This window comes from Dipteris shenzhenensis, chromosome 30 (genome assembly GCF_047967505.1).
Source record: "Dipteris shenzhenensis isolate YYH24624 ecotype China chromosome 30, Dip_SZ_1.0, whole genome shotgun sequence".
Lineage (NCBI taxonomy): Eukaryota > Viridiplantae > Streptophyta > Polypodiopsida > Gleicheniales > Dipteridaceae > Dipteris > Dipteris shenzhenensis.
The window spans coordinates 46,253,493-46,280,970 of NC_141625.1; the positions used below are offsets into that span (position 1 = coordinate 46,253,493).

At 46.3% G+C, this 27,478-nt stretch overlaps 1 protein-coding gene across 3 annotated transcripts in view; it reads left to right on the forward strand.

Annotated features, from left to right (window-relative positions):
• Positions 1-27,478, forward strand: part of EER5 (proteasome family protein) — a 72,804-nt gene that overhangs the window by 44,216 nt on the left and 1,110 nt on the right. For all 3 annotated transcript variants that reach the window (XR_015543934.1, XR_015543935.1, XM_087401450.1), the window contains exons 8-12: positions 2,640-2,701; positions 16,010-16,097; positions 26,993-27,069; positions 27,184-27,258; positions 27,343-27,448. Coding sequence is in view for 1 of the 3 variants with exons in the window: in XM_087401450.1 (XP_087257576.1) it covers positions 2,640-2,701; positions 16,010-16,097; positions 26,993-27,069; positions 27,184-27,258; positions 27,343-27,448 (408 nt within the window). In the remaining 2 variants the exon portion in view is untranslated. The remainder of the gene's footprint in view (positions 1-2,639; positions 2,702-16,009; positions 16,098-26,992; positions 27,070-27,183; positions 27,259-27,342; positions 27,449-27,478) is intronic.

Sequence of the window (27,478 nt, forward strand, 5' to 3'; positions counted from 1 at the left end):
TGAAATGTGCTCATGACTGCTTCCCAGTGATTTGTAATCCAATGCCGATATGCATGGGACGTCATGTTTCCACACATAGCTGCTAACATAATAGCCCATGGCTGTTTTTGCTGAAAAAAATCAGCAATCATAGTGCTCTTTCTTGCCAGCATATGAAACTGAAGATTGAGAATATTCGGGCCCCCATGAGTCTTAGGAGAGCAAACAGCCTGCATAGGAAGAAGTCGCAATGCCTTTTTGTGAGATTTGCTTTTCCAAAATATCTCCATAGCCTGGGACATATAGGAAGCCAAATGCTTAAAAGACCAGGGAAGAAGAGGCAAATAAAATTGCACGTATGTCATAATGATAGACGGGACTATCCGAAGTCGAACATGTAGAGGCCAAGTGGACAAATGCCAGTATTGTAGCTTCTTGTTGATCTTTTGAAGCACCCATTTGAGCTGTTGTTGAGGGGTAATATTCCAGCCAATGGGATATCCTAGATGCCTCACAAGAGTGTGGGGAGGGAGAATGTGGCCAGGCCAGAGAAGTGCATGCCAATCAGCTTCTTTCAATGCTAAAAGATTGGATTTCTGAAAATTAATGTGCAGTCCAGCAGCTATGCCAAAATCATTCAGAGTATGCATCAAGTGAGAGAGGTCAGTTTGAGAGTTCCTGGGCATGAAATATGAATCATCAGCATATGCCTGTGCCAGAAACGGCTGTGCCCCTGGAATTTGCAAGCCATGAAGATGCCCTGTAGTTATAAGATGGTCCATATGCAACAATAATGGATGAGTAGCAATGGCATATAGTAGCGAACTAAGAGGGCAACCTTGTCTCACTGAGCGGGTCATAGTCCATGCTCTTGACAACCCACCACCAAGCAAACACTGCGCAGTGGCATGAGAATAGAGCCAGTAAATAATGTGGACTAGCCGAGGGCCAAATCCCAATTTGTGCATAGTCTGAGAAATAAAATCCCAATGGACAGTATCAAATGCTTTGGCAATGTCAACTTGCAGAATGAGAACATCTTGTTTAGAATATTTGGCATACTCAATTGCAAGCAAAGCATTGGAGATATTATCAGTAATCTGTCTTCTGGGAACAAACCCATACTGCCTAGGATGAAGTCCTGCTTGCAAGATAAATCGAACCCTGAGAACAATCATCTTGGCAATGAGTTTGTAGATGACTGGCATGAGAGATATGGGTCGCCAATCAGCCATTGTCTCACACAACCTTTTTTTGGGGATCAATTTGACCAGGCCATGTTTCCAAGAAGGAGGGAGAGATTGTTCTGCCCAAGCATGATTGATCATAAGAAGCAGAGTGTTCTTGAGATCACCCCAAAATGCACGGAAGAATTCTACAGTCAATCCATCCCAACCAGGAGAGCTGCCTTTACGTAAGTGACTGAGAGCATCATCCAGTTCATTAAGCATAAAGGGCTGCTCCAGTGCACGAGCCCGTTCCGGGGACAATATGGGCTGAACATGCATCAGAAATTGAGACCTAGCTGCATTCACTTGCATTGAATAATCAGCCTCAGGAGAGAAGAGATGTTGGAAATGACGAGAGCATTTCGATTCCAATTCTGATTTGGATGTGGTCCAGGTGCCATCATCTTTCTTGATTCTGCAAATATCCTCCTTACGCCTATCCGCATGCAGGCTTTTAAAGAAAGCTTTGGAACACACACGCACACGAAGTCAATACTTTGACCAAATAAATATAACTCTTTGAACATAATTAAATAAATGAGGCACCTATTTCTGTGGAGCCAAGCATCTGTGACAAAAAGCTGGAGCAATATGTCTGCATGCCAAGAGCTGACCAGACGGAACCAACATCACCCGCCATGCAAAAATCAACACACACCCCCCCCGCCCCCCCCCACACCCACCCAATACACCCTAATGCACCCCGATTGAATTGGTTTGGGAGGTCATGGCTAGTCTAACTACATGGCCGAGAACTAGAAGGCAAAAGTTTGAGTCCCATGCAGGCACCCGTTCGTGATCTGGCAGGATATTATACAAAGCCTCATTGCCAATTTGAGTAAGTCTAGGTTTCCTTACATGTGTTTTGGTCCTACTTAGTAGAAGTTCATTTTCTTGCAAAAAGAAGGCGGCAGTTAGGGGCTTTACATTAAGGATGTCTTTCGATGATGGAGATGAAATAGAAGCCCCATTTGGGTAGACCTTTGGAACTAGTTTTGCAATATCATGATATTCCATCCCATCCCATCCCATTGTCTGTAGCCTTTCAAGTATTGGCCCAGCAAACGACAGCAACCTCACCTGAGTTCCACAGATTGTCATTGTGGAGAGGATGCCATTGTCCTTATTTTTATATTAAACCTTCTTACATTTATATAAGGCTTCATTAACTCATCATTACTTTAGTTTGTTTTTGCCTTTGTGATAATCTCAATTATTGCAGTCTGCATCATAGATGATCCAGTGTTCCCAGTTGTGTTCTTTGAATATTGAAAACACACCTTTGTTGAAAGGAAGTGAAAAATTTGTAGAACTGGCTTCTAAAAGGTCAGCAAATAGGTGTCTGTGCATGTGTTAGGATGGGCTTGTATATGCGATCTTGTCCTTTCTACTTTATATGGAAGGTTTAATTATAGACTGACTTTATGGCAGGCAGACCAGAAGCTTATGTATGCTCTCATACATTGTGACTCATTGAAGCTGAATAATATAAGGTGATGCTGCTGTACACCCTCTGCCTCTCTTGGCTTTTCTGGAGCCTCATTGCCGTGGTTTTAAGTTGACTAATTGTAGGTTTCCTGAAGTATTTAAATAGATTGTCAAAGGTGAATTTTGCTTCTCACTTTAAATCCATCCTCCCCTCTAGCTTCCATTGTGCTATTTGCCATCCCCTTGGTTTGTATATCCCTTGTTGTCCTTTTGCAGTTGAAGTCACTAGCAAATGCTTGCTCGTATCCACTTCTCATCTCCATCTCCCAAGGGACGAAATTTTGGTAATAAAAAATCCTGAAGAATTGAAAATCAACACCAAAAACTCATGGATGTGTGGGCTCCAGTTTCTGAGCTGAGCATGGTTTCCCATTTTCCATGTGCTTTGTCATTGGTGTAAAGAGGAGGTCCACACACCATTGCACAACGACTCCTCTGTTAACCCGTCACTGCTTCTACTCCCATTTTTGCAGTCGTACTATTTGTCTCATTGGTTCAGACCATCAGATTCGTCATGTCTCTCCTACATTCCTTGACAAAGCCATGACACCATGCTCACGCGCGCACACACACACACACACACTTACTATTCTCCTTTTTCTTTTGCATCCACTTAATTTCTTAATTTGTTATTTTCGTCTTTTTTCTAATTCCTTTCCCTTCTACACAAACACTTCCTAATGATTCCTCCTAATTTGTTTTTAATTTCTTTCTTAAAGCTCTAAATTTTTCTCTTTGCCTCTCTCTTCCCTCTCCCCCCCCTCGCATCTTTAACCAATTTTCTACCCTATTTCCTTTTCCTTCCCCATAATTTTTCCTAATTTCACTTGGTTTTCCCCTAATTATTTTTATTAAAATTTTAAAACTAACATTGAAAATTCTTTTTTCTTTTTTTCAAATTTTCTCTAGGCTCCTTTTTTTACACCCTTAAAGTCTACATCGAGTTGCTTAAGTCTGTGTTTAAGCCACTATTTTATTGTGACCCTGATAGCAAGGGAGGGGTGTTTATGGCACCTGTCCTCCCAATTAAAGTTAAGCTGGTTCTTATCATGTTTTCTTGTTGGATGGTGGCAGGTATGCAGACTCTCATTTTCAATAAAAGAGATGCTTATCAAGAATTCACCTTGCTCCAATTCTTTTTGCAAAAATGTTTTTGCAAAAACATTATTGTCATTTCTTATCAAAGCTCTTATATACTTTTTATGCAATTTTGTAGGTGCTTTACCTACATACTCAAACTCTTCCTTAATTCTATAATGTTCTCTTTCTATCCTTTACCCTGACTCTTTTGTCTTTTCACTATGTAAAAGGGGTTGTTGTCTTGTCTTCCCCACACACACACACACACACATTTTTTTGGGTGTAATCCATGTATGTTTATGTTACAAGAAGCAATTCCTAAAGAAGGGACATGCCATTATAATTTCAAACGATCTCATTGTAGGACAACTAAGCAGAGTAATTTATCTGGCAAACACACACACACACACACACACACACTCACTCACTCTTAAAAAAAAAAGAAAGTGAAATCCATGTGTGTTTATATTACAAAAAGACTGTCTCCAAAATGGAGAACAACAATTACAAGATCGGGAAAATTCATTATAGGACAAGTAGACAGTATACTCTAAGTGATGCACAGATAGGCAATCACAAAAGGATTGCCTAAGCGACATCCAAAAAAGCAGATTATAGAAGGAGACTCTCGAAAGATTGCATGGTTCCTGTCCTTCCATATAGTTCAGAGTGCCCAATAATGAACCCACATGAAAAATAGATCATACTGTGGGTGCCGTGGGTGAAGGCGATCTATAAAAGCTTGCCAAAGGAAGCATATGAAAAGCGAGCTTGGAGGCGCTACTGAAGAAATAACAGGAAGTCACGAATGACAGGACAAAACAAAAAAAGATGGATCAAGGATTCCCTAGGAGCCAAACATCTCTGTCATAAAGCAGGCTATGGCCAAGAGAAGGCCGAAGGGAACACACACACACTTTTTTTTGTGTGAAAATTTTGCTGCTTTATATTACAGAATCACTATCCCAAGACGGGATGTGGAAAAATACATCACGAGAAGATCTCAATATAAGACAGATACACATCATGGGAACACACACACATGTTTTTTTTTGGGTGAAAATTTTGTTGCTTTATATTACAGAATCACTATCCCAAAACAGGATGTGGAAAAATACATCACGAGAAGATCTCAATATAAGACAGATACACATTAGGATCTATGTACTTGGTTTGCAAGCAATCATAGAAAGATTGCTGCAAAGAGTGCCTGAAGAAAGACAAAAGTGAAAAAGTAGGATCGCCAAAGACTCTATGATTTCTATCCTTCCATAGATTCCAGAGTGCCCATTCACGTGCACACACACACACACACACACTTTTTTTTAAAAGTGAAAACTTTGAATGCTTTATATTACAAGATAGCTATCCCAAAAAACTGGTAAGCTGAAAGATTACATCAAGAGAAAATCTCCGTGTAGGACAAATATACATCATGATCTATGCAGTGAGTTTGCAGACAATCGAAGAGCGATTGCTGCAAAGAACAACATAAGAAAACAAAAGTAGAAAAAACTAGATCACCAAAGACTCTGTGGTTCTATCTTTCCAGAGAGTCGAGAGTGCCAAGTAGCGAACCTAGGTAAAGAACAGTTAGGGCAGTTAGCCCTAGGGTTTTATTATGTTGGGTCTCCACTCGCAGTTTTTGCAGTAATCTATTACAACATCTCGTTTTTTCCCTTCTTGCTTTCATGTTTGAGCTTCCATTGCTTGCCGTAGCCAACAGAGTTCGGAGGAGGAGCCTCAAGGGCCGCAGGGGCCATTGCCGCAGCAACCTTTACTTTCGACAGTGGTAGATCCTACACAGCCTCCCCCCCGAACCCGCCTCCCCTCTTTCTGCAGTCTCCCTCCGTGCCTCTCCCCTTGCCTCCTCCACCTGTTCCTCCCACTGTGATCACCCTAACCACCCATCCTCCCTTCACCCCCAGCTCCTTCTCACGCAGTGGTAGCTTCGCCTGGGGCATCTTCCTCGTGCACCCCTATCGGACCGACGACGGATTCCTCGCCCGAGAGCAAGGGCAAGGCAAAGGCCACCTCGCCAACCTCTCCTCATCAGCAAGTCGGCTCTTCGGGCAGGCAGGATTGAGCTTCCTCTTCTCATATCTCTGGGGAAAGGGATGCAGATGCCTAGTCCTCAGGCCACCACATGCGAGTTGGTTCCCCGCGGTTGGCAGAAGTGAAGGGTTATGCATATTAGCATCCTAGGTGGCGGTCTTAGAGGTATTTGCGGAGGGTGAGCTCATACCAGGTCGTGTAGTATGGATGGGTCTTTAGGTAGGAGAGGCCTGGATTGGTATCATGAATGTGAATGCACCCACGTGTTGGAAGCATCGGCCAGCTTTCCGGAGGCGGCTTACAGATTGCCCCCCAGAGGTGGACTCATGTATTGCTAGAGGTGACTTTAACAACCTAGAGTTCATGGAGGGTAAGTAGGGAGGAGCCTCTTTTGTAGAGATTCTCCCTGGGGAGAGTACTTGGGAGTAGTTTATTTTTACGATCAGTGGTAGGGATCCATGGTGTGAGGCTGAGTTTACCAATCTTCTGGGCAACTTGTTGTTCTCCTTTTTACACAGTGGCGTCATGACGGGCTATTGGAGCACCTAAACGGATTCTACATAGGGGATTGGGCTCTACTCCGTGGTAGCTCCATCGGCATTTGAGCAAGTACCACAATGTCGGACTACTCTCCGATGGTCCTTTACTTGGATCAGCGCCGTTGTGTCCGTATACCAGATGAGCTTCTACAGAAGGTGGAAGTACAATAGGCGATAATGGAGTGCTCTGGAGACAGCCGAGGACCGACCCCTAGAGGGGTAGGTGGTTTGGGTGGTGGCTGAGAAGATTCAGCGGAGCAGTCAGGATTGGGGCTACATGATTTAGAGGTCCGTAGAGCAGAGTTCTTCTGTGACTTAGGGACTCACAAAAACATATACACACTGACCTTTAGGAAATCCTTGAGATGACCACTATCTTCTGCTGTCAGCTCTTTCAGATGGAGGAGGCTTCGCCCACCACTCTTCTGGCTAGAGAGGCAGTATGGGAGCAGGTCCCTCCAGTTGTTACACAAAGTCTTAGCAGACGTTTGGAGGCGCCCTTTACTGATGAGGAGCTTTGGGAGCCTTGCAAGCACTCCTGGTCCAGAAGTGCCCCGGAGAGGACGGCATGACTTCGAGCTTCTTTCGGTGCTTGTGGGAGTATATTTCCACCCTACTCAGGGTAGCCTGCCAAGAGATCTTTGACACCGGATCCCTCCCACATTCCTTGAGCAGAGGATGTATATGCCTGATTCCGAGGGGGGGAGATAGGTCAGACATCCCCAGTAGAGTGTGATCACCCTGCTTGACACGGCTTACAAGATCTTAGCCAAGGTCTTGAGCTTGCGTCTGAGACCCCACTTACTAGACATCATTCATGAGATGCAGACCGCCTTTGTCCAGGAGCATAGCATCGTAGATAACATCTTCACTTTCTGGGAGGCAGTGGATTGGTCCAAGGAGGAGTCGTAGCCTCTCGCCATTCTTCTTTTGAATTTCAAGAAGGCATATGACAAAGTGGAGTGGTCTTTTTTGGAGGGTACCATGCAGAGACTTGACTTCTTAGAGAGATGGATTAGAGGGGTGTCAGTTCTTTATTCAGGTAGTTCCAGTCAGGTGATTATTGGGGGACACACAGGAGAGGCCTTTCTACTTTCCTGCTCAGTGAAACATGCCTGTCCTTTCACCCGTATCTAGTCCTTTTTGTAGCAGAGGCCCTCGGTTACTTTCTACATTCTTGAGCACTTGGCCTTAACGGGGATTAGGCTTTCGATCCGGGAGGAGGAGGAGCTCCTAGATTCCGAGTTTGCAGATGATGTAGCTCTCTATGTGGACGGCTCATCAGCATCCAGTCTAGAGAGGGTCAGAGGTGCTCTATCCATTTACTACGAGGTCTCAGGTGCTTGCATAAATTGGACCAAATCTGTTGGTTTTTTCATAGGCCTGGAGGAGATCTAGGAGGTTTAAGATTGGGGAGCTGATTTTGGCTTTCGGTGGATCCCGAGAGGAGAGACAACGGGTACATGGGCTACCAGGTTGGCATTGACATCTTAGCAGAGCAGCGGCTCAGCTTGATCCTAGAGAGTGTTTGGTGTAAGCTATTGTACTGGAGCTCCGCAAAACTCTCGCTTGCAGGTCGGGCATTGGTGATTAACTAGGTTCGTCTTGCCATAGCTCGGTACATTGCCTCTTGCTGGTGTTTCCATCGGGGCTGCATGGGACAGCCACGACGCTTGGTGTGGAACTTCCTTTGGTCAGGATCGAATGGAACACGCAACACCAGAGCCAGAGTGGCTTGGCAGACAGTGATATTGCCCCAGGTGTAGGGTGGATTGGGCATTATTGATATGGAGATGCAGAGCAAAGCCCTCTTGGGTAAGTTGGTAGTGAGAGGTCTCACCCCAGGAGCTGAACCTTGGAAGTTCCTTCTCTAGCGGGAGCTTCTTGGGAATACTCCTCGATAGGAGGTGAGTGACAACAATCCTATAGATGGATCTCTTTCGAGGTGCCCTTGACAGAGAAGGGTTCTCCGCTGATGAGGAGTCTCTACAGAGTGTGGCAGAGATTGGTAGGAGGACTCATTCGGGCTAGGCCGTCACGTAGATAGGAGTTTGAGAGACAATCACTCATCTGGCACGTGGAGGTCAGATATTCAGAGGGGCACATGTTAGGTCAACGGACCCACATTGGTTGGACATAGTGGGATAGTGGAGCAGCTAGATCCTCTGGGGCTTGGCGGCAACTTCCCAGAGAGATGGAGGCCCTCAGACATGTCATTTCTTACATGCGAGGGGCAGGCACCGAGATGATGGAGATCGAGGCGATGATCTGGAATTCGTGATGGGAAAGATGGCGGAGCCCTTCGCCCCCCCACTGCTAGTCAAGACAGTTCTCACGGATAGGAGTACTACTTAAAATATGCTTCTTTCGTGAGTCTCTTGGATCATGTCAGTCCCGGTTCTATAGGGTGGGACCTGGAGGCTCGCTGTAGGCAGAGACAGAGTTCGAGGATGAGTCAGAGGTGAACCTGGAGGATCTAGAGTGGCAAAGGGTCAGGATAGTGGGCCGCCTGGCTACGACTTGGTACATTGATCCCACCATAGTCTTATCGACTCCAAAGGGAGCGGTATGGCCTGTGGATTTGGAAGGGCAAACCCTTATGCGACATTCTGTGGGACCCAAGAGAGTGGTTCTAGCCAGCCCGCTCTCCTTCTTTTCCGACACGACTCGTATCGGGTGCCACTTACAACTTGAGGCAGCAACATAATCCCCCTTGCGGGAATGCCTTTGACTGGGGCAAGACGTCTCGAGAGGTTATTTCCCGCTTCTGGCCTCGCCTATGGACGAGCTTGCACCCACGCAAGATTTCCTATTTCTTCTGGTTGTTGGCTCAGGGGGATCTGCCCATTGGCCCTGGATGGAGTAGATGCGGGTAGATGCCAGATGCACTAGCTGCACAGAAGGGGTTTTGGAGATGATCCCCCGCTGCTTGTGGGATTGCCAGGTTGCACAATGGATATGGTTGGCGTACCTCAGGATTGTGGCTAGCACACATAGGATGAGCAGGGACTTCACTTGGGGAATGGTGGCCTGGCTCACGGAGCGAGGACACACCTTTGCGATTGGTCATGTCTCACCATTGACCAACATACAGGATACATGGACAGCAGGTCTCCTGTATAGTCAACCCTCCTGTTCTCGCCCACCCCCTCTACCGGAGGACAAGGTGTGGGAGACAGTATCTAGCATTACTGCTCGGAACATCTGGGTCGCTCAGTGCAGTCGGGTGATTGGAGGCCAGCCAGTTTTCAACGGCTACCCTTGTAGCCATCTAGCAAGATATCATCTTCACTTTGCACGCCATTTGGGAGCGCAGTACTCCAGGTTCGAGAGTGAGGCGGAAGCGCTTCTGCTAGGCATGGCTGGTAGGAATCTTCTACACCCTTTCCACGAGGAGTATTTCGCTGGATGTATAGACCACCATCTTGGTTGCTAGCTCCTGTTTCAGCCGTTTCAGAATCTCTCTAGGCCATGAGCCATGAGATCCGAAAGTAGGTGGCTTTCCTATAGCTGGCAACCTGTTTTCCTTTCATCGACAGCTCCTTTTGGAAGCTGTTTGTATGGTTTTTTTTAAAGCATTAATAGAATTCATCTTTTTCAAAAAAAAAAAGATTGTGACAGCTTTGGAGCTGTTCTTGCTCCTGCTGTTTGTTACAGATGTTCAGCTCCTAGGGAATCCTTGATCCATCTCTTTTTGCACTACCTTGTCACTTGTGACTTTCAGTTTCTATTACAATAGCGTCTGTGAGCCACATTCCCTACTGAGTCGTTTGGCAAGCTCTTTTGGATATTTGGCATTTATACACCAAGGCCTGAGTTTCATCTTTTCTTCACTTGGGTTTGATATTGGGGTCTCTGGACTCAATATGGAAGGACAAAAATCATAGAGTCTTTGGGGATTCCACTTTTTTCAAGTTTCACTATTTCGGGACGTCACTCAGGCAATCTTTTATGATTGTCTCAGTGCTCGTTAGATAGATTCCTTGGTCTCCTTGTTTTATATTGAAATCTTCTAATGTTGGTAACAACTGATTTCTGTCTTTGGGAACTGCTTCTTGTAATATAAACAAATATAAATTTCACAAAATAAAAAGTGTGTGTGTGCGCGCTTGCATGCATGCATGTTTGTATGTCTACACCCACTATTGGGCCTTGATGACGTCGGTAGGGATGTCATAGTAGCTAGTCCCCCTTATGCTTGATAGATGGTTTTGAAACTTGTAATTTTCATGAGATTGAAACTACACACACACACGTACGCGCGTGCGTGCACACACACATGTACATATACATATAATACATATGTATAGATACACACACACACACACACACACACACACATACATATATTACATATGTATAGATATACACACACACACATACATACATACATATATGTGTGTGTGAGTGTGTGTGTGTGTGTGTGCGTGTGCGATAGTATGTGTATGCCTATCTCTTGAGTGAAATCAATACAAGTAATTTATAGACCATAACACAAGCTTAATGATTCCTATGGATTGTCAGCCATTCTCTTGTTATCCTCATGACGGAAATTATGTTACCTTGATTCTTTTTCAATATGAAAATAAAAATAACTAGCCATGACAAGGTGGTCAAGCATAGTATTGCTAGACCTTTGAAATAAATGCTGGTGAAATGAATATTGTAGCTTGTGCACTTGATGGAGTAGAATATATCACCAAGCCGTACGGCCTTCTCTCCCTCTCCCCTCTACGCTCTCCTCTCCCTCCTGTAGCTCCTCTCAGCCTCTCCGCCCTCTCCTCTCAGCCTCTCCGCCCTCAACCTCTCTACCCCGCTCCCTCTTCCCCGCTCCCTTGCTGCCCTCCTTGCCGTACGGCCTCCTACGCGCCTGCCCTCTCTTCTCCGCCCTCACTCCCCTAGCCTCTCCACCCTACCCTCTACTCCCTAGCCCTCTCTTCCTCTCCGCCTACCCTCTCCTCCCCCTTCCCTAGCCTCTCCTCCTACACTCTCATCCCTAGTCTCCGCCCACCCTCTCGTCCCCCTTCCCTCCTTTCACTCTCTCCTCTCCCTACCTGCTGCCCCCCTTCTTCCCTTGCCCTCACTCTCTCCCTCCTGCTGCCCCCTTCACCCTTTCCCTCTCCCCTCCTGCTGCCCCTTCTCCCCTTAGCCCTCACTCTCTCCCTCTCCCTCTCCCTCCCTGCTATCCTCTTCTTTCTTAGCCCTTCCTAGCAGCACTGTTGGTCGGACGGAGCCTTTTTTTGTGTTCGAGTCGGCCTTCACGCCTTGATCGACGATGGCCTAGCCTTCAGCCAATCCTCGCCCGCTTCCACCGGCCGCGAAAACCATCTATTTCTCAAAAGACAAGTTGCAGCAGCTCAAAAAAGATATTGAGTAGGAGAGCTTGACATCGCTCTTTGCTCGCATCCATGGGTCCCACCCTTCCAGGTTATAGGCCAGGGACTGGATGCTCGCCACTTTACCTGGAGACCTCACAGGGCACTTCACAGATGTTCGATTGCTTCGGCGAGGTTTCTTCCAGATTGTTTTTGACTCCTCGGAGGTAGCACGCACAGTGCTGTAGGCTAGCCCGTTAGCACTGGGCTCCAGGAGGATTTTTTTAAACCCCTTTTTCTTTGGCGTTTGATCTTGTGGAGGAGGACAGCCAGACGACGTCACTCTTCATCAGATTTCCAAACCTTCCTCAAGTGTACCATTGACTGCTACATTCCATTGGAGCCGCCTTTGGAGTGGTTACTAAGATCCCCCCTCTCAGTGAGATGCCTACTTCAGCAGCAGAGGCAGTCAGGTCTGATGGGGTACCGCGTGTTAGGGTCATCGTCTCTGACCCTAACACCTCGGATGACCACATTATGCTTCAGCGACCAGATGGCGCTTCTTCAGACAGAGTCGAGATTGCAGGGAGGCAGAATCAGTGTAGGATTTGCAGGACCCTTGGGCACTTTGCCAGAGATCCAAGAAAAAAGAAAAGACAAAAAGGATCCACGGGTGCGCCTAATAGCTTCACCCGATCTGGACCTTCATCACGACTAGTTCCTACCGCCTCACGCGCTGCTAGACCTTAGACTTCACAGCCAGGACCATCAGCCTCTCGTCGTGATACTTCTACAGTGCAGACAGGACAGTGAGTACATCCTGCTTCGGTCGTCCACCGTTGGGTGCTTGTCAGAGTTGGGGAGCCAATACCTGAGGCTACCATTGATGGGGCTCCGGACCCGTCTCTTTAGGCAGGAGACATTCCTATTCTGATTCCATGTGCAGATGAGACTGCTCCTGACCTAAGGAGAACCTTTCTCTAGAGACCCATGCCTTACTTGAGAACAATGCAAAAGTCGTGGTTGAGGTCATGAAGATTTATGCAGAGGTCATGTAGCGACAACCCCCTTCTTCTCTTACACGTTTGTCTTCACTTGACAGAGGTAAGGGGGTTATTGGTTCCACTTTCCTTCCGCAGGGCTCCTTCGCACTCCTACGCCAGAGATACTTCGCAGGAATTCATTTTCAGTTCTGGCAAACTTGGCTGAGTTTGAGTCAGAGGAGGAGTTTGTATCCTCTACCCTCAGGGAGCACATCTTTTAGACGTTCGTGGACAGAGTTTCCACCTTAGCAAGTATAGGTGTCCTTTCCCCAGTTGACTTTCCTCCTCTTGATAGGAGGAACTTTTCGCAGGAGAGGGCTTTCTCCAAAAGCAGGTCGGGTAGGATATTCCATCCGGCCTCTTTCTCTCGCAGATGAGGATTGTCAGTTGGAATGTTCAGGGCCTCCGGGGTGTACCTCATCGCCACCGCAGGCAGTTGATTCGTAACCAACTTCATCAAGGTGTTATTGGGGGTCCCATGGACATTTTGATGATTGATAGCACAAATTGGATGTCAGGGATTATACCAAGTCGGGTAAGCTTCTTTCAGGCCATACTTTTTGGTCACCCGTCTTGGGCACTAGGGGAGGTACTTGCATTTCTGTTTCGTCTTCTATACTCCCCTTAGTGATTGGACACGGTCTTCTATATTCCCCTTAGTGATTGGACACGGGATCATGGTCCCTTCCAAAGCTTAGTGGATTTTACTTTTGATTGGTGGGCATAAGGTTGGTCTGTTAAGCCTATATGCACCCAATTCTAGAGGGGATCGTGTCCTTTTGTGGAAGGAACTGCTCTCTTGTTTACATATTGCAAATGCTTGGATTATAGGGGGCAATTTCAACATGGTTGAAATCAAAAATGGTGGTAGAGAAGGTGGAATTCACTCCCTAGAGAGAGTAGCCTGGGATGCCTTCCTTTTTCAGTACAGTGACAGGGATGCTTGGCACAATGATGCTTTTCACACTCAGCCACATTCTCTCTTGTTTTCTTGGTTGAACAAGAGATTGCAGATGCCTTTACATGCATGGATTGATAGATTTTATGTGGATGATTGGGCTCTTGACCGGTGGTACTGTTGCATTGCAGCTGGGGTGTCCACTTCGGATCATTTTCTAGTGGTTTTGATGGTGTCAGATCCCCATGTGAGGCGTTGCTTTGCCAGTGTTAGGATTCTAGATTCTTTTTATACAGAGGAGGGCCTTACAGAGACAGTGTTGAGGACCTGGGTATCTCATTTGCAAGATGGGCAGCTTTCTTCTTCAGACTTAGCTGCAGCCCTCTCTGATATTACTGATTTTTATCTTTCAGTTGCTCGTATCAGGAGGGGCGAGATCCTCAGGCGTGAGATAGGTATTCACCAGCAGTTGGTTGCCCTCCAAAGGGACCATTCCGCCAGAGTGGATTGATACAGATGACATGCCGCCTACAGAGTCCACTTGGTGGGGAGCGTTTTGGGCATTCCATTACAGATCATTGCATTGCATGATGCACATGAGGATACCCTTGTCTATTCTCCTTGCGCTTGGGTCTTGGAGACTTTGGCTGTATGGTGGTTCCTCTAATAGGTTCTTGCAGTGGGACCCAGGGAAGTGGGAATGGATTGATGAGGGGCACCGAGAGAAGAGCTTCCCCTTCTTTCGCTACATAGTTAGAAATGCCCGGAGATTTCAGCTCAGCAGTAGAGGTTGTAGGCCCTCCAGAGCGCCACATTGGGATAGTTATCAGATTTTCGCAGTTGTGCGGAAGAACTTTTGCTTTGGAAATCCCGCAAGAGTAGAAAGATCTGGAGGGATTGCAGTGAACCTGTGGAGATCCAGGTTTGGGGCTGACCCTACTTGTCCTCGTTGTCACATGGCAGTTGAGTCAATACAGCATTGCCTTTGGGAGTGCAGACAGGCGAGAATGATTTGGAAAGGTGTTGCTAGGATTTTCAGCATCTTTCATACAACACCTTTCTATATGCCCTGGGGTTCAATGGCTTGGTTATCTCTTACTGGCCCACAGGTGCTTTTCAAGGGACATGATCTAGATTCAGCTTTCATTGTATGGCGACACTCAGTGGAGTCGTGTTCCCTCCAGGATGTTTCCTTCACTCCTTTCAGAGCTGCTCATGTCTCAGTAGATACGTCTTGGGAGATTTTGGCTAGCATTGCAGCTTCGCATATTTGGAGAGCCAGGTGTACAGAGGCAATGGAGTTCACCCTTCCCAAACTATGGCCAGTATCTGGACCGACACAGTACACACTCTGATGGCCATTTGGGCGAGCATGCAGGGATCCTCCAGAGCAGCCACTACCAGGAGAGTTACTTTTTTCAGAGTTTGGAGAGGATCTCCCTTTTTCTCTGAGTCTCCTTCAGGGTTGAGATGGCATTTCAGCCTCTGCCTTGGTTCTTTATTAGCTCATTTTGAGCTGTTTTTTTCCCTCCTGCATTGCATGATGTACTCCCGTATTTGAGCTTGCTCTCGTGGTTTTCATTCATACTTAATGAAGTAATTTTCTTGCAAAAAAAGAAGAAGCTTGGTGATAGCTAAAATAAAAGGATATCATTATGTTGCTTAGCAGAATTGTTGCGGTTGTCTAGATTTTTGACATGAAGAAGTCGAATATGAGTTTGTGTAATTAAGAATGTAGAGGGGTATATAATGGTCAATGGGAATGTTCAATGGAGGGGGCAGTAATAGGCTACCTAAGAATGATAGTGAAAAACAGGTTTTGAATTTGATTGATAGTGATAGCATCATGCTGAGCTTTTGTATGGGGATGGACCAAGGAAACAAAGTTTCCATGTGTTATGCAGTAGGTATGACAGGCTACAGCTCCGATTACATATTAGAATTGTCAATTTTAGGATCTTTTTTTGTCAGGTATAACAGCTCAGATTACATGTTAGAATTGTTAATTTTGGGATCTTTTTTGTCATCTCACATATAGTCAATTGGTTTATGACTTGAGTTTATGGTCATCTGACATATGGTCATATGGTTTATGACTTGAGTTTTGTTTTTTCCATCAATTGCATTTGTATTGTGAAGTCATTATATCCTTTGTCTGTAAACTTTTGCAAATGTGAAATATATGTTTGATGGGACACAATTTACATCTTATTGTTAAGTTCTAGTATGCTTGATCTTTAAATGCTTGCAAATGTGACATGTTTGGATGGGACACAAATTGAACCTTGTGGACAAATAGGATGTGATTGATAGGAAAAATGTGAAGTAACAATGTGGACTGCACGGTTTTGTATTATAAAGTGGTGATGATCTTGTTGCACAGGATGATTTTGAAGTATTTGGTGCCAGTAAAATTATCTCTTGGAATATTACCTAAGGAGGCCCTGCTTCAAAAATACAATTTGCTGGAGGTACATTCTTTGTTTGCATATATCTTCTCCCAAACAAGGGTAAAGCTTCATACTCCTATAAAAATTATGAGTCCAAAAGCTCCAATAAAAAATTTCTTGAGGAGATATCCCTAAAAGAACAATCTAGATGTGTGTAAGGCCACCTTAATCTTAATTACCACAATCCCACATGTAAAAAGTCTAAAAGGTCGGCGGACACGTGTCTTGAAGTGCCCATACATCTTCACTATTGAGTAAAATGGTATGGATTGGAATCTTTGATGTAATCTCCCTCTCATGTTTATAGTTGCATTCAATAACGACACTATGACACGTGCAATTACTTTTTTAAGATATTGAAACTTCCATCAACTTACCATGATGGCTTGTATGAGAATGGGAGTATGCACTAGCTCACGTTAGACATTTTGATGTCACTGTGGCCCCACAATTGCTTCCTTCCTAGTGAATAGGTAGAGTTTGTTGGATAAAAGTCGCAACTCTGAAGATGAGATTTCCACATTCGTTTGTCCTTGTTGGAGGAGTTGGCCAACATATATAGCCAAATTGTTGAGTGAGCCAAATATGAAGGGCGGTGCTGTGTTCTTGATGTTGTTGTTTGGTAAAAGCCCTACTCAAACTTGTAGCTTATAACTTATAGCAAATTTTAATGGTGTATTAATAAAGTTGCAAGAGGTTTCTTGGGTTGGCAACAAGGAGTGGCTTCATTGTATTGGGTTTGCATGAAGCTAGGACAAAGGACCAGGGCCTTTTTAGTGCTCTGAGCTAAGTAGTGTATTTGATTCAACAAGGGATCAAAGTTTATGAAGGTTGTAAATTTGCACTCGCATTGGCGTAAGGTAAGAATTACCTCAGTAATCACTTCTAAGAAAGAAATGGCTTATTGCAATTCTAATATATTCAAGTTTCTCAATTTGTAAGATTGGATATGTTGTAGTGTTTTGGATGGTGAATTTAGTCTTTCTTAAAATAAAATCTTTAGTCTTTTTAAATCACTTTATAAAATTGTTATTGAGAGCTGCTACGCTCTAAATGAAGAGAAAAGACAAGGTTCTAATCGTTGGAAATTGTGGGGCCTTTGTGTGTGGTCCTAACCGTCTCGTGGTACCTTGGTAATATGAATGTATTGGAGGGGTATTGGAGCCCCCTTGATGCGCAGTTGACCCAAGTCGAGGTACATCTTTGTCCAGAGGCTGGTGTGACTCTAAGCTATCGGCATTAAATGAATAGTGTCCAGGCGCATGAATGGGAAGAAAAGAGTGTAAGAGCATACCTACTTTGTTAAGCTGTCAAGTTAGAAGGCTTGCCTTGCTCATACCATCGTGTAACATCAATGAGTGCCATGAGCTCCTTTTTTTTCTCTAGCAGATATGAGATTCAAAAACCATTAGGCTACAACTGAGGCTTGGACACTTGTGCAATGCAAGAGGCAAGGTATAGGGCTTATATGGGATCTAACTTATCCTAGTTAATTAAAAGCTTGTAGTAGAGTTAGGCAAGACATCTCTTTGCTCTAGAAGTGATGGACGACAAGGGGAGAGGTGATAAGGCATTTGATATGTCCTTGTTTGGCACATTAGTAGCAATCTTGGGGTTTGAAAGCTATCTTGCTTAGTGATTAGGAGCTAGTATATTTTGTGCCCCATGGCAACATGGGTTGCTTGAGTTCCACCCTTGGTTTCTTTGCAGCTAGAACTTGGGGAGAGGGGGGTTTTCTCCTCTTCGCCCTCCTTTTTTTTGGGGGGGGGGGGGGAGATCCAACCAAGGCAAGAGGTTTTTTTGGGAAAAAGGGAGGGGGGGGGATCCAATAAAGACAAGAGGTTTGGGAAAAAGTTGAGGGGAAGGTAGATCGGGTAGGGCTAGGGTTTGTAATATTATTAAATTTCATAGAGGAGGAAGAAAGTTATTACATTTTCTTTTTTAATTGAGGACAAAAGGTTTGGAAAGGGAAGAGGTTTCACCTTTTACTTTGATCATGGAGGGTAGGGGGAACCTTTGCCCAAGGTACTTGGCTTTGGGGGCAAGGGGTTTTATTTTTCTATTTTGATTCACCCATACAGTCTTTTGCACGAGTGGTCGTACAATCACATTCTCACATGCCTCCCACCCTCAATTTGCCATCTTGCCTTGCTATTGAGTATGCACACGCCTCTAAATTTGCTCGCAACCACATAGGAGGGTCCTATATCTCTCATGGTGCAGATAAGACACTGCGGCATGCATAGGCAGGATGCTTGCACTCTATCAAGACTTTGTATTTAGGTGAGGAAGGGCCAACCTGCTCTGAAGACCTATGATCTTTTGCAAGAACAGTGGCAAGGAGAATGGTTTCTCCCATACAGGCTTGGGGATATTTGTGTTTGACACGCATCCCCATTTCTTGTGATTGTACTTTGCTGCCCAAAACATTGTGTCATATTTTAGTACAGCTTCGAATTACTATTATTGAGAAGTAGCAAGGGTATTCTATTTTCAAATTATTAATGAAAAACATGAGTAGAGTTTTCTATTAGCAAGGATCCAAATTTTACCTGAGACTCAAGGGTGAGACATTGCATATAAGAATTGCTGGGATAGTGGGAAGCAAGTGGGAACAAAAAAACAACCGGCTTGTATTGATGGAACTCTCACAATCAGAAAGGGGCAGCATTCAACGTGCTCACATGAACGAGACACTACAGACACATGTAGTGACAAAGCTAGGTTTCTGGACCTAGAATGGATCATGGACAATGAACAGGCAACAGCTGGATGATAAGGTGTAGGAATACACACATACGCACACATGCGTGTGTACACACAGAACCATGTAGCGCACACGCATGCACACTTGTGATGGGAGCTTAACCCTCGTAGACACTTCAATCGAGCATGAACACGTGGACCGGTACATGATGCTGGTTAATGTTATAATGGCTGTCCTTGTGTGGACTCCTTGTGAAACAGAGATGATAAAATTGACTGGTTGGCATGGGGCAATAGACAAGATCCAATTACTGGTCCAGATATAGTCATGGGGAGGTCGTCATGTGTGTGACACGTGCATCAGTCTAGGGAGACATTGGTTTGTGAGGTGTGATTAGTTTATTAGTGTAACAACTTAATACTCTCATTGGTCGCAGGAGGAAACATGAGCTATGCATCAGAACCTACACTGAATTTTCACATTTCACACAGGGATTCTACAAAAACAAAGGGTTCCCATTTCAAAACCGATTAGAGTTGTATTGGCTCACCAATGGTTTGGTGCTAGGAGATGTGCTGCGAGTTTCGGTAGAGAAACGAGGAACATTGCAGGATCTATCTTGACTGGCAACTATACAGCCACATTTGTTGCCCAATACACAGTAAACAGCAGTTTATTATTTTTTTTCAAGAAAAGCACTTCATTAAGTATGAATAAAAACCGCAAAGCAAGCTCAAGTGCGGGAGTACATCATGTCAAGCATGAGAAAAACCAGCTCAGAATGAGCAAACAAAAATCCCAGGTGGTGGCTGAAAATGCCACCTCATCCTTGAAGGAGAGTCAGAGAAGAAAGCAAGGGGGTCTCAATATTATTGATCCGGACTTGCAGTGTAGAGTCTTGCTCTGCAAGATGGTGGTCAGAGGTTTGATGCCTGGTCAGGAGCCATGGAAGGATTTTTTCTTACGCAGTATACAGACATGCACACCTTCTCTGGGAGGAAATTGGATGGACAGCCCTAGATAGATCTTACGTCAACCCATCTCAGATCTTCTACCTCACCTCTCATGGCTGCCATTCTGAAAGCTTGGGACAGCTTTAGAAGTACTCTTCGGAGAGTTCCACCCTCCTCTCGTGAAGAAATGGACAGGCAGCCCATCATGTGGAATGATTGCATACTAGATGAGCATGGCAGATCACTGGGCATGTCACACTATATGCAGTGGTCTAGATGGGAGTTGGGACCTGCATCCACTATGGGTGCTTGGAAAGCTTTCAAGATGCTTCCAGAGGATCAGAGAGCTCATTCAGTTAGTCACCTCAGAGGAAGTGTAGCCAGGATGCAGCAGATAGATGCAACCATACCAGTGGAGTGGATGGATACAGACCATTTGCCTATTTCGGAGTCCACCTGGTTGGGGGCTTTTACGAGGACAGGTATCCCTCTGCAGGTTATAGCCTTGCGGGAAGCACATAAGGATACCCTTGTCTTTCAAGTTCATGCAGGAGGCAGACTCCACAGATCTTCAGAGGACATTCTCTTGGAGGCTCCTTTTCAGCCTGTCAGGATTGCAGGATACATGGAGATGGGTAGAGACTCACAGTGGTATCTTGATCCAGACCCCATTCTCCTGGCTCTTGGATCTTGGAGGCTTTGGTTGTATGGAGGTTCCCCTATTAGATCCTTGCAGTGGGATCCAGGGGAATGGGAGTGGATAGATGCAGGGCACCGAGAGAAGAGCATCCCCTTCTTTCGTTACACGGTCAGAAATGCCAGGAGATTCCAGCTCAGTTGTAAAGGTTGGAGGCCCTCTAGAGCTCCTCATTGGGATAGGAAAATCTCTCAAGAAAAACTTTTGGAAGAGACTTTGGAAATCCCTCAAGAATAGGAAAATCACGTTATTCATCTAGCTTACTATTCATGGAGGGATTGCAGTGAACCTGTGGAGATCCAGGTTCGGGGCTGACCCTACATGTCCTCGATGCCACTTTGCAGTTGAGTCAGTGCAGCACCACCTTTGGGAGTGCACTCAGGCGAGGACGATTTGGAAGGGTGTTGCTAGGATACTTTGCATTTTTCATAGAGCGCCCTTCTTCATGACCTGGGGATCAGTTGCTTGGTTGTCACTCATTGGTCCACAAGCTTTCTTCGAGGGACATGACCTTTCTTTGTTTGACGACACCTTGTGGAGTCCTGCTCCCTCCGGGATGTTCCGTTTACTCCATTCAGAGCTTCCCATGCTTCTGTAGACACATCTTGGGAGATTCTGGCTAGTGTTACAGCATGGCATTGGAGAGCCAGATGTACAGAAGCTTTGGAGGACTCTCAAGTTCACCCTTCTCAGACTATGGCCAGTATCTGGGCAGATACTATACACACTTTGATGGCCATTTGGACGAACATACAAGGAACCTCCAAGACTGCTACTACTAGGAGGGTTGCTTTTTTCAGAGTCTGTACGTCTGGCTCTCATATTTGGAGAGCAAGATGTACAGAGGCTTTGGAGGACTCCCAGGTTCACCCTTCTCAGACTATGGCCAGTATCTGGGCAGATACTATACACACTTTGATGGCCATTTGGACAAACATACAAGGAACCTCCAGGATTGCTACTGCTTTTCTCAGAGTCTGGAAGGATTGTCCGTAGAATAAGAGTCTCCCAAGCCACCCTGGCTATGACAGCTGAAGTGCCATCTAATCCACTCCACAAAAAATTCTTGATAGGTCTTTTGAGCTGAGTGATACTGCTTGTAGATCGGTACCAACAAGAGTAAACAAACCAGGCTGTAGCCAACAGTACCTGGTTTACAACCACCACTCTGGATGCAAGGTCAAGTCTAACCGAACTCCAAAATAGGAGTTTCCTCCTGATGCTCTCCAACACGAGAGCGAACTGCTGTGCTGGAGAAATGCCCACCCCAACCTAGCATCCAAGATACTTGACGGAGACACCCCTCTGAATCCAAGTAAAGCCAATATCAGCAGCCCAATCTAGAGTATCCTCATCACTAATCCAGAAACCATTGGATTTGTTCTAGTTAATGTGAGCCCCTGCTGCAATGCAAAACAAATCCAAGGCTGTCCTAAAAGAGGTGAGTGTCTGTGGAGTGGCATCCAAAAAAATAGCCGTGTCATCTGCTAGCTCACTGTCCAGCAACTCCTCTTCCTGTCTCAACGGAAGTCTTAGCCCAAAAATATCAGCTTGAGCTCTAATATAGAGGCTCATAGCTTCAGCCACAAATAAGAATAGAAAGGGGGCTAGAGGGCATACCTGTCGGACTGATCTGGATATCTGAAACCTGTCTCCCCTGACTCCACCAATGAGTACCTGGCTATGGGCTGACCTGTAAAGAGCAGAAATCCCTCTAATCCACAAATCTGAAAATCCAAAGCGAAGAAGGGTTCCCTCTAGAAAACCCCAATCTACCCTGTCATATGCTTTTTCGAAATCCAGGAGTAGAATTGCTGGTCTATGGCCCTCATGCATAGCCCACTCAGAAGCCTCCCAAAATGAGAATATGTTATAAAAAATGCTTCTGCCATGGACAAAGCCTGTCTGCGTGTCATGTATAAGATCTGGCAGGATGGGCTGCAATCGCAGGCTGATGGCTTTCGCCAAGATCTTATACAAAGTGCCCAGTAAGGTGATCGGTCTCCACTGAGACACTAAATTTCTGCAACCTCCTTTTGGGATAAGATGAATGAGATCCTCCGAGAGTGAGTCCAGCATCTCACCCGAGTCCCAAACGCCCTCCAAGGCTGATGCGATGTAATCCCCAATCTGATCCCAAAAAATAATAAAAAAAGGTGTAAGTCCATCTGACCCTAGACAACTATCCTTATGAAGGATAGTAAGAGCAGTCCTGAACTCTATGTTGGTGAAGCGTGCATCAAGTGAGGCTCTCATACCTTGATCCACCAACATAGGAATATGTTGCCAAATAACCTGTCTAGCATCATCTCTGGCCTGTGAATCAGCATCTGTAGTCAGAAAGGAGGCATAGTAATTTGAAGCAATCTGCATGACATCACCTCGATGTGTCTGAAGTACCCCATCTGAGTCAACAAGTTGCGAAACACTCTCTCTACTATGTCTAGGGCCAAGAGTAGAGAAGAACTGCTTGTTGACTCTACCTCCAATCTGCGTCCAGAAAGACTCTCTAACGTGAAAGGCATACTCTGCTCTCTGATCTAAAAGTGTCTGTTGATGAGCCCTTGCTGCAGCAAGGCGCTCCTGAATCCAAGCATCTGTAGGCCGTTTCTGCTCTTCTCTCTGGAGAGCTGCTAGTTGTTGTCGAATGGCAATCTCTCGCCTGCGAATCTCATCTCTCTTGATACTAGCAACATAATAATAAAAGCTGCTAATGTTAGAGAGCGCTAAAGCCACATCTGATGGGGACGACTGCCCACCCTGCAGGTGAGAAACCCAAATCCGTAGCACTGCCTCTGTGAGGCCCTCTTCTGCATAGAAGGCATCTGGCATCCTGTACTGGCAGAGCGGCCTCTCGCCCAAGGCTCTGAAACCACCAAAACAACCGGAAAGTGCTCTGAAGTGGACACCCCAGCGCTGATGCATATTGTCCCACCTTTGTCCAATGCCCAATCATCCACGTAAAATCTGTCAATCCGTGCGTGGATAGGCATCTTTACTCTCCTGTTCGACCAAGAAAACAGAAGAGATTGTGGCTGAGTGTGAAAAGCATCATCATACCAAACATCTCTGCCACTGAACTGAAAAAGGAAGGCATCCCATGCTGCTCTCTCAAGGGAGTGAATGCCACCTTCCCTACCCCCTCTTTTGTCTGAAGGCATCACAACCATGTTGAAATCGCGCCCAATAATCCAAGAATCTGCAATATGGGACCAAGAGAGCAACTCCTTCCAAAGGAGGACACGATCCCCTCTCAAGTTGGGTGCATAAAGGTTAAGAAAGCGACCTTACGCCCACCAATCAGCAAAATAACCCATTGTGCTTTGGAGGGGACCACGACTCCATGTCCAATGACCAAGGGGAGCATTGAAGAAGAGATAGAAATGCAAATGCCTCCCCTGGTGCCCAAGGCAGGTGACCAAAAAGTATGACCAGAAAGAAGCTTACCTAACTTGGCACAATCTCTACCATCCAGCTTATGCTCTTGGAGCATAAGGATATCAATGGGGCCACCTGAAACACCTAAATGGAGTTGGTTACGAATCAGCTGCCTACGACGGCGATGAGGTATACCACTGAGGCCCTGAACGTTCCAACTAACGATCCTCATCGACGGGAGGATGAGGCCGTGTGAAAGGCCCTACCCGACTTGGTGGTGGAGAAAATTCTCTCTTGTGAAAGAGTCCTCTTGTCAAGTGGAGGGAAATCAACTGGTGAAAGAAACCCCACTCCAGCAGAGGGGGAATCCCTATCCAACAGAATCCCAATAACCGGCTCCCCCAGGGTAGAGGGTACAAACTCCTCCTCTGTCTCAAACTCTGCCAAATCTGCCAGTACTGCAAAAGAGTTCCTGTAGGAGGGAACTGGCATAGGAGTGCGAAGAATCCCTGCACTCCAGGGAGTAAGAGAAAAAACCCCCTTACCACTATCAAGAGGTGAAGTGTGACTAACAGAGGGAAGGGGCTGATTAGGAACATCAGTGATAGGACCTAAAGAAATGGGTTGCCCCTCCTCATGACTCCTCATGAGCAGGTGGGGGGACTGGGCAACCACATCTACGCCTGCAGGAATATCACCTGCCTGTAACTGAGAATGGTCTGAGGTGCCTCGTAGAGGTGGCGGAGTGTCAGCAACTCTCACAGGCATCCAACGGGGGATGACAAGAGCAGGACGTATTGATCGTACTGTGCACCTGAAGAAGAGGGTCTAGGTCTTGGGGCTGGTCTCGAAGATGCTGGGCGAGAAGGGGGGGCTCTGGTAGCGCGTGTAGAAGAAGTAGGACGAGAAGGCGGAATAAACCGTTTGGGCCTTTTCTTCTTTCTTGGGCAATCTCTAGCGAAGTGCCCAAGGGTCTTGCAAATCCTACACTGATCCCGTCTCCCATCAACCTCAACTTTCTGTCGAAAAAAGGAACCATCTGGTCGCTGAAGCATAATGTGATCATTTGTAATATCAGGGTCAGAGATGATGACCCTGACTTGTGGCACCCCATCCGATCTGACAGCCTCTGCTGCTGAAGAGGGCATGCCAGGGAGGGGGGGATCTTTGTGACCAACCCAAAAGTGGCTCCTATGGACGGTAAGAGTCGATGGTAAACGTGAGGAAGGTCGGGGAATCTGATGAAAAGTGAGGTAACCTTGCTATCTTCCTCTACTGGATCGAAACCCACGGATCGAAACCCAAAGTGAAGGGTGTCAAAAAGATCCTCTTGGAGCTCAATGCCAAAGGACTAGCCTTGAGTACTGAACCCGTTGACTCTGAAGAATCAAAGACCACTTGGAAGAACCCACGTCCAAGCAGACGAACATTGGTGAGGTGCCCTGCGAGGTCTCCAGGTAAAGCCAATAGCATCCAATCCCTAGCCTGTAGCCTGGAGGGGTGGGAACCTTTATGGGAGCAAAGAGTGAGGTGGCATACTCATGCTCTAAATCTGTCTTGAGCTGCTGAAGCTCATCTTTGGAAAAGGTGACCGTTTTTGCGGCCGGTGGAAGCGGTCGAGGATTGGCTGAATGGGAACCCATTCGTCAATCAAGGTGGAATGGCCGACGCAAACACGAATATGCTCTGTCCGTCCGAAAACCTGCTGCCAGAAAGAGAAAATCTCTCTTTTTTCTAGAAGGGGCTGAAAAGGGGGGGGGGGAGGGTGACGGGAGGGGGCAGGCAAGGGAGCGGCAGGGTAGGGAAGGAGGGGAGGGGGAGGGAAGGAGGGAGGTGCTGAGGTAGGAGGAGTAGGGGGTTAGGAAGGAGGGGCAGCGGGGGGGTAGGGAGAGGAGGGGAGAGGGCAGCGGGAGTAAGGAGGGAGGGGCTGGTAGGGGGAGCGGGGCAGGGGGAGCAGGGGGTAAGGAGGGAGGTGCTGAGGGAGTTAGGAAGGAGGGGCAGCGGGGGGGTAGGGAGAGGAGGGGAGAGGGCAGCGGGGGGGTAGGGAGGGGCAGGTAGAGGGCAGCGGGGGTAGGGAGGGAGGGAGGGGCGGGTAGAGGGCAGCGGGGGTAGGGAGGGAGGGGCAGGGTAGGGGGAGGGTAGGGGGAGCAGGGGGTAAGGAGGGAGGGGAAGCGGGGGGGGTAGGGGGAGGCGGGGAAAGGCAGCGGGGGTAGGGAGGGAGAGGTTGCGGGGGAGTAGGCAGCAGGAGAGGGAGGGAGGGAGGGGAGCGGGATGGAAGGGAGCGGGTGAGGGAGCAGCAGCCTGGGAGGAGGGGCTGGCAGGGAGAGGAGGGAGGGAGGGGAAGGGAAGGACGGGGAGGGAGGGGAGAGGGGTGCAGGCTGGAGGGCAGCAGGGAGCAGCAGGACGGGGAGCTCAGCAGCTCGATGTCAACACTTGATAACAGCAGTCTATTTGACCCATGAGAAGTCATCATTAGGAGCTTAATGCCATTGCAACAGTTGCAACAGGATTCATGCAGATGCCATGCTGTGATCTCTGAGGTCCTCAGAGAGGCTTTTACCATTTAATGTGCTGAAGTTTGGGTCTTCTAGATATGGTTCAGGCACAAAGTAGGGAAACCCTTTCAATAAGTAGTACTCCCCAAGAGTCTGCTGCTTTTGTTTGTAGAGTGGAAGCCGGCCACTACTATAAAAGTTATCAACTTTCCTGCTTGCTCTTATTGCAAGTTGTTGCCTGTTTGCATCCTTGATAATTGGGCAAATGAGCATTACTCCTATTTGTTTTTCCTGATGCCACCGCCCAACTTTTTGGGTGTGGTAGACTTAAGAGAAGAGGGTAGAAAGATATGAACAGTGGTCCCTTTTGTTGTGGCTGGATCAACTGTAATCTTACAGCTTTTCACCCCAAAAAAAAAGAATACCGAAGGGCTTAATGGGTTGAGCACACATAGTTCTATGGGTGTCTTGGATTCTGCTGTTTAGTTTAGAAGGCTGATAAATACTATTCAGTGCAGTTTAACTTCGTGAGGTAATTTGGATTGTGCGTTTCAACTTTCTATATTGTTTTATCCCGGTGCCTTTTGTTACAAATCTGATTACGCATTCTTGATTGTATTCCAGTGTGTGATAGTGATGGAAAGCAACAAGGAGACTGATTTTTATAGTTTTATTCCTTCTCACAGTATGTGAACGTTGTTCAAGCACTCCGCAGGGGGGATATCAGACTGCTACGGCATGCGTTAGAAGTATTTGAAGATGAGTAAGTGTTTTGCGAGTGGCTGCTGTCTGATCTGGTTTGTTTTCCTTTTGACCTCTATCTTTTCCCTGAAGGATCTTTGTCACACATACTAAAAATGACAATGTTCTCGAACAGATTCTTGCGGTCAGGGGTTTACCTTGTCTTAGAGAAATTGGAGCTCCAGGTTTATCAAAGACTAATGAAGAAAATGTGAGTAGACATTATTCCAGAAAGACAAACCTTTCTTAAAGACTTGAAATTTTATATGTACCTGAAGTCGTTGCTTCTTTGCAGATACACAATTCAAAAACAGAAAGACCCTACTAAGGCTCATCAAGTAAAGATGGATGTCATTGTTAAGGCTTTGAAGTGGCTTGAAATAGATATGGACATTGATGAAGTATGTGCTTTCCATCTATTACCATTGGAA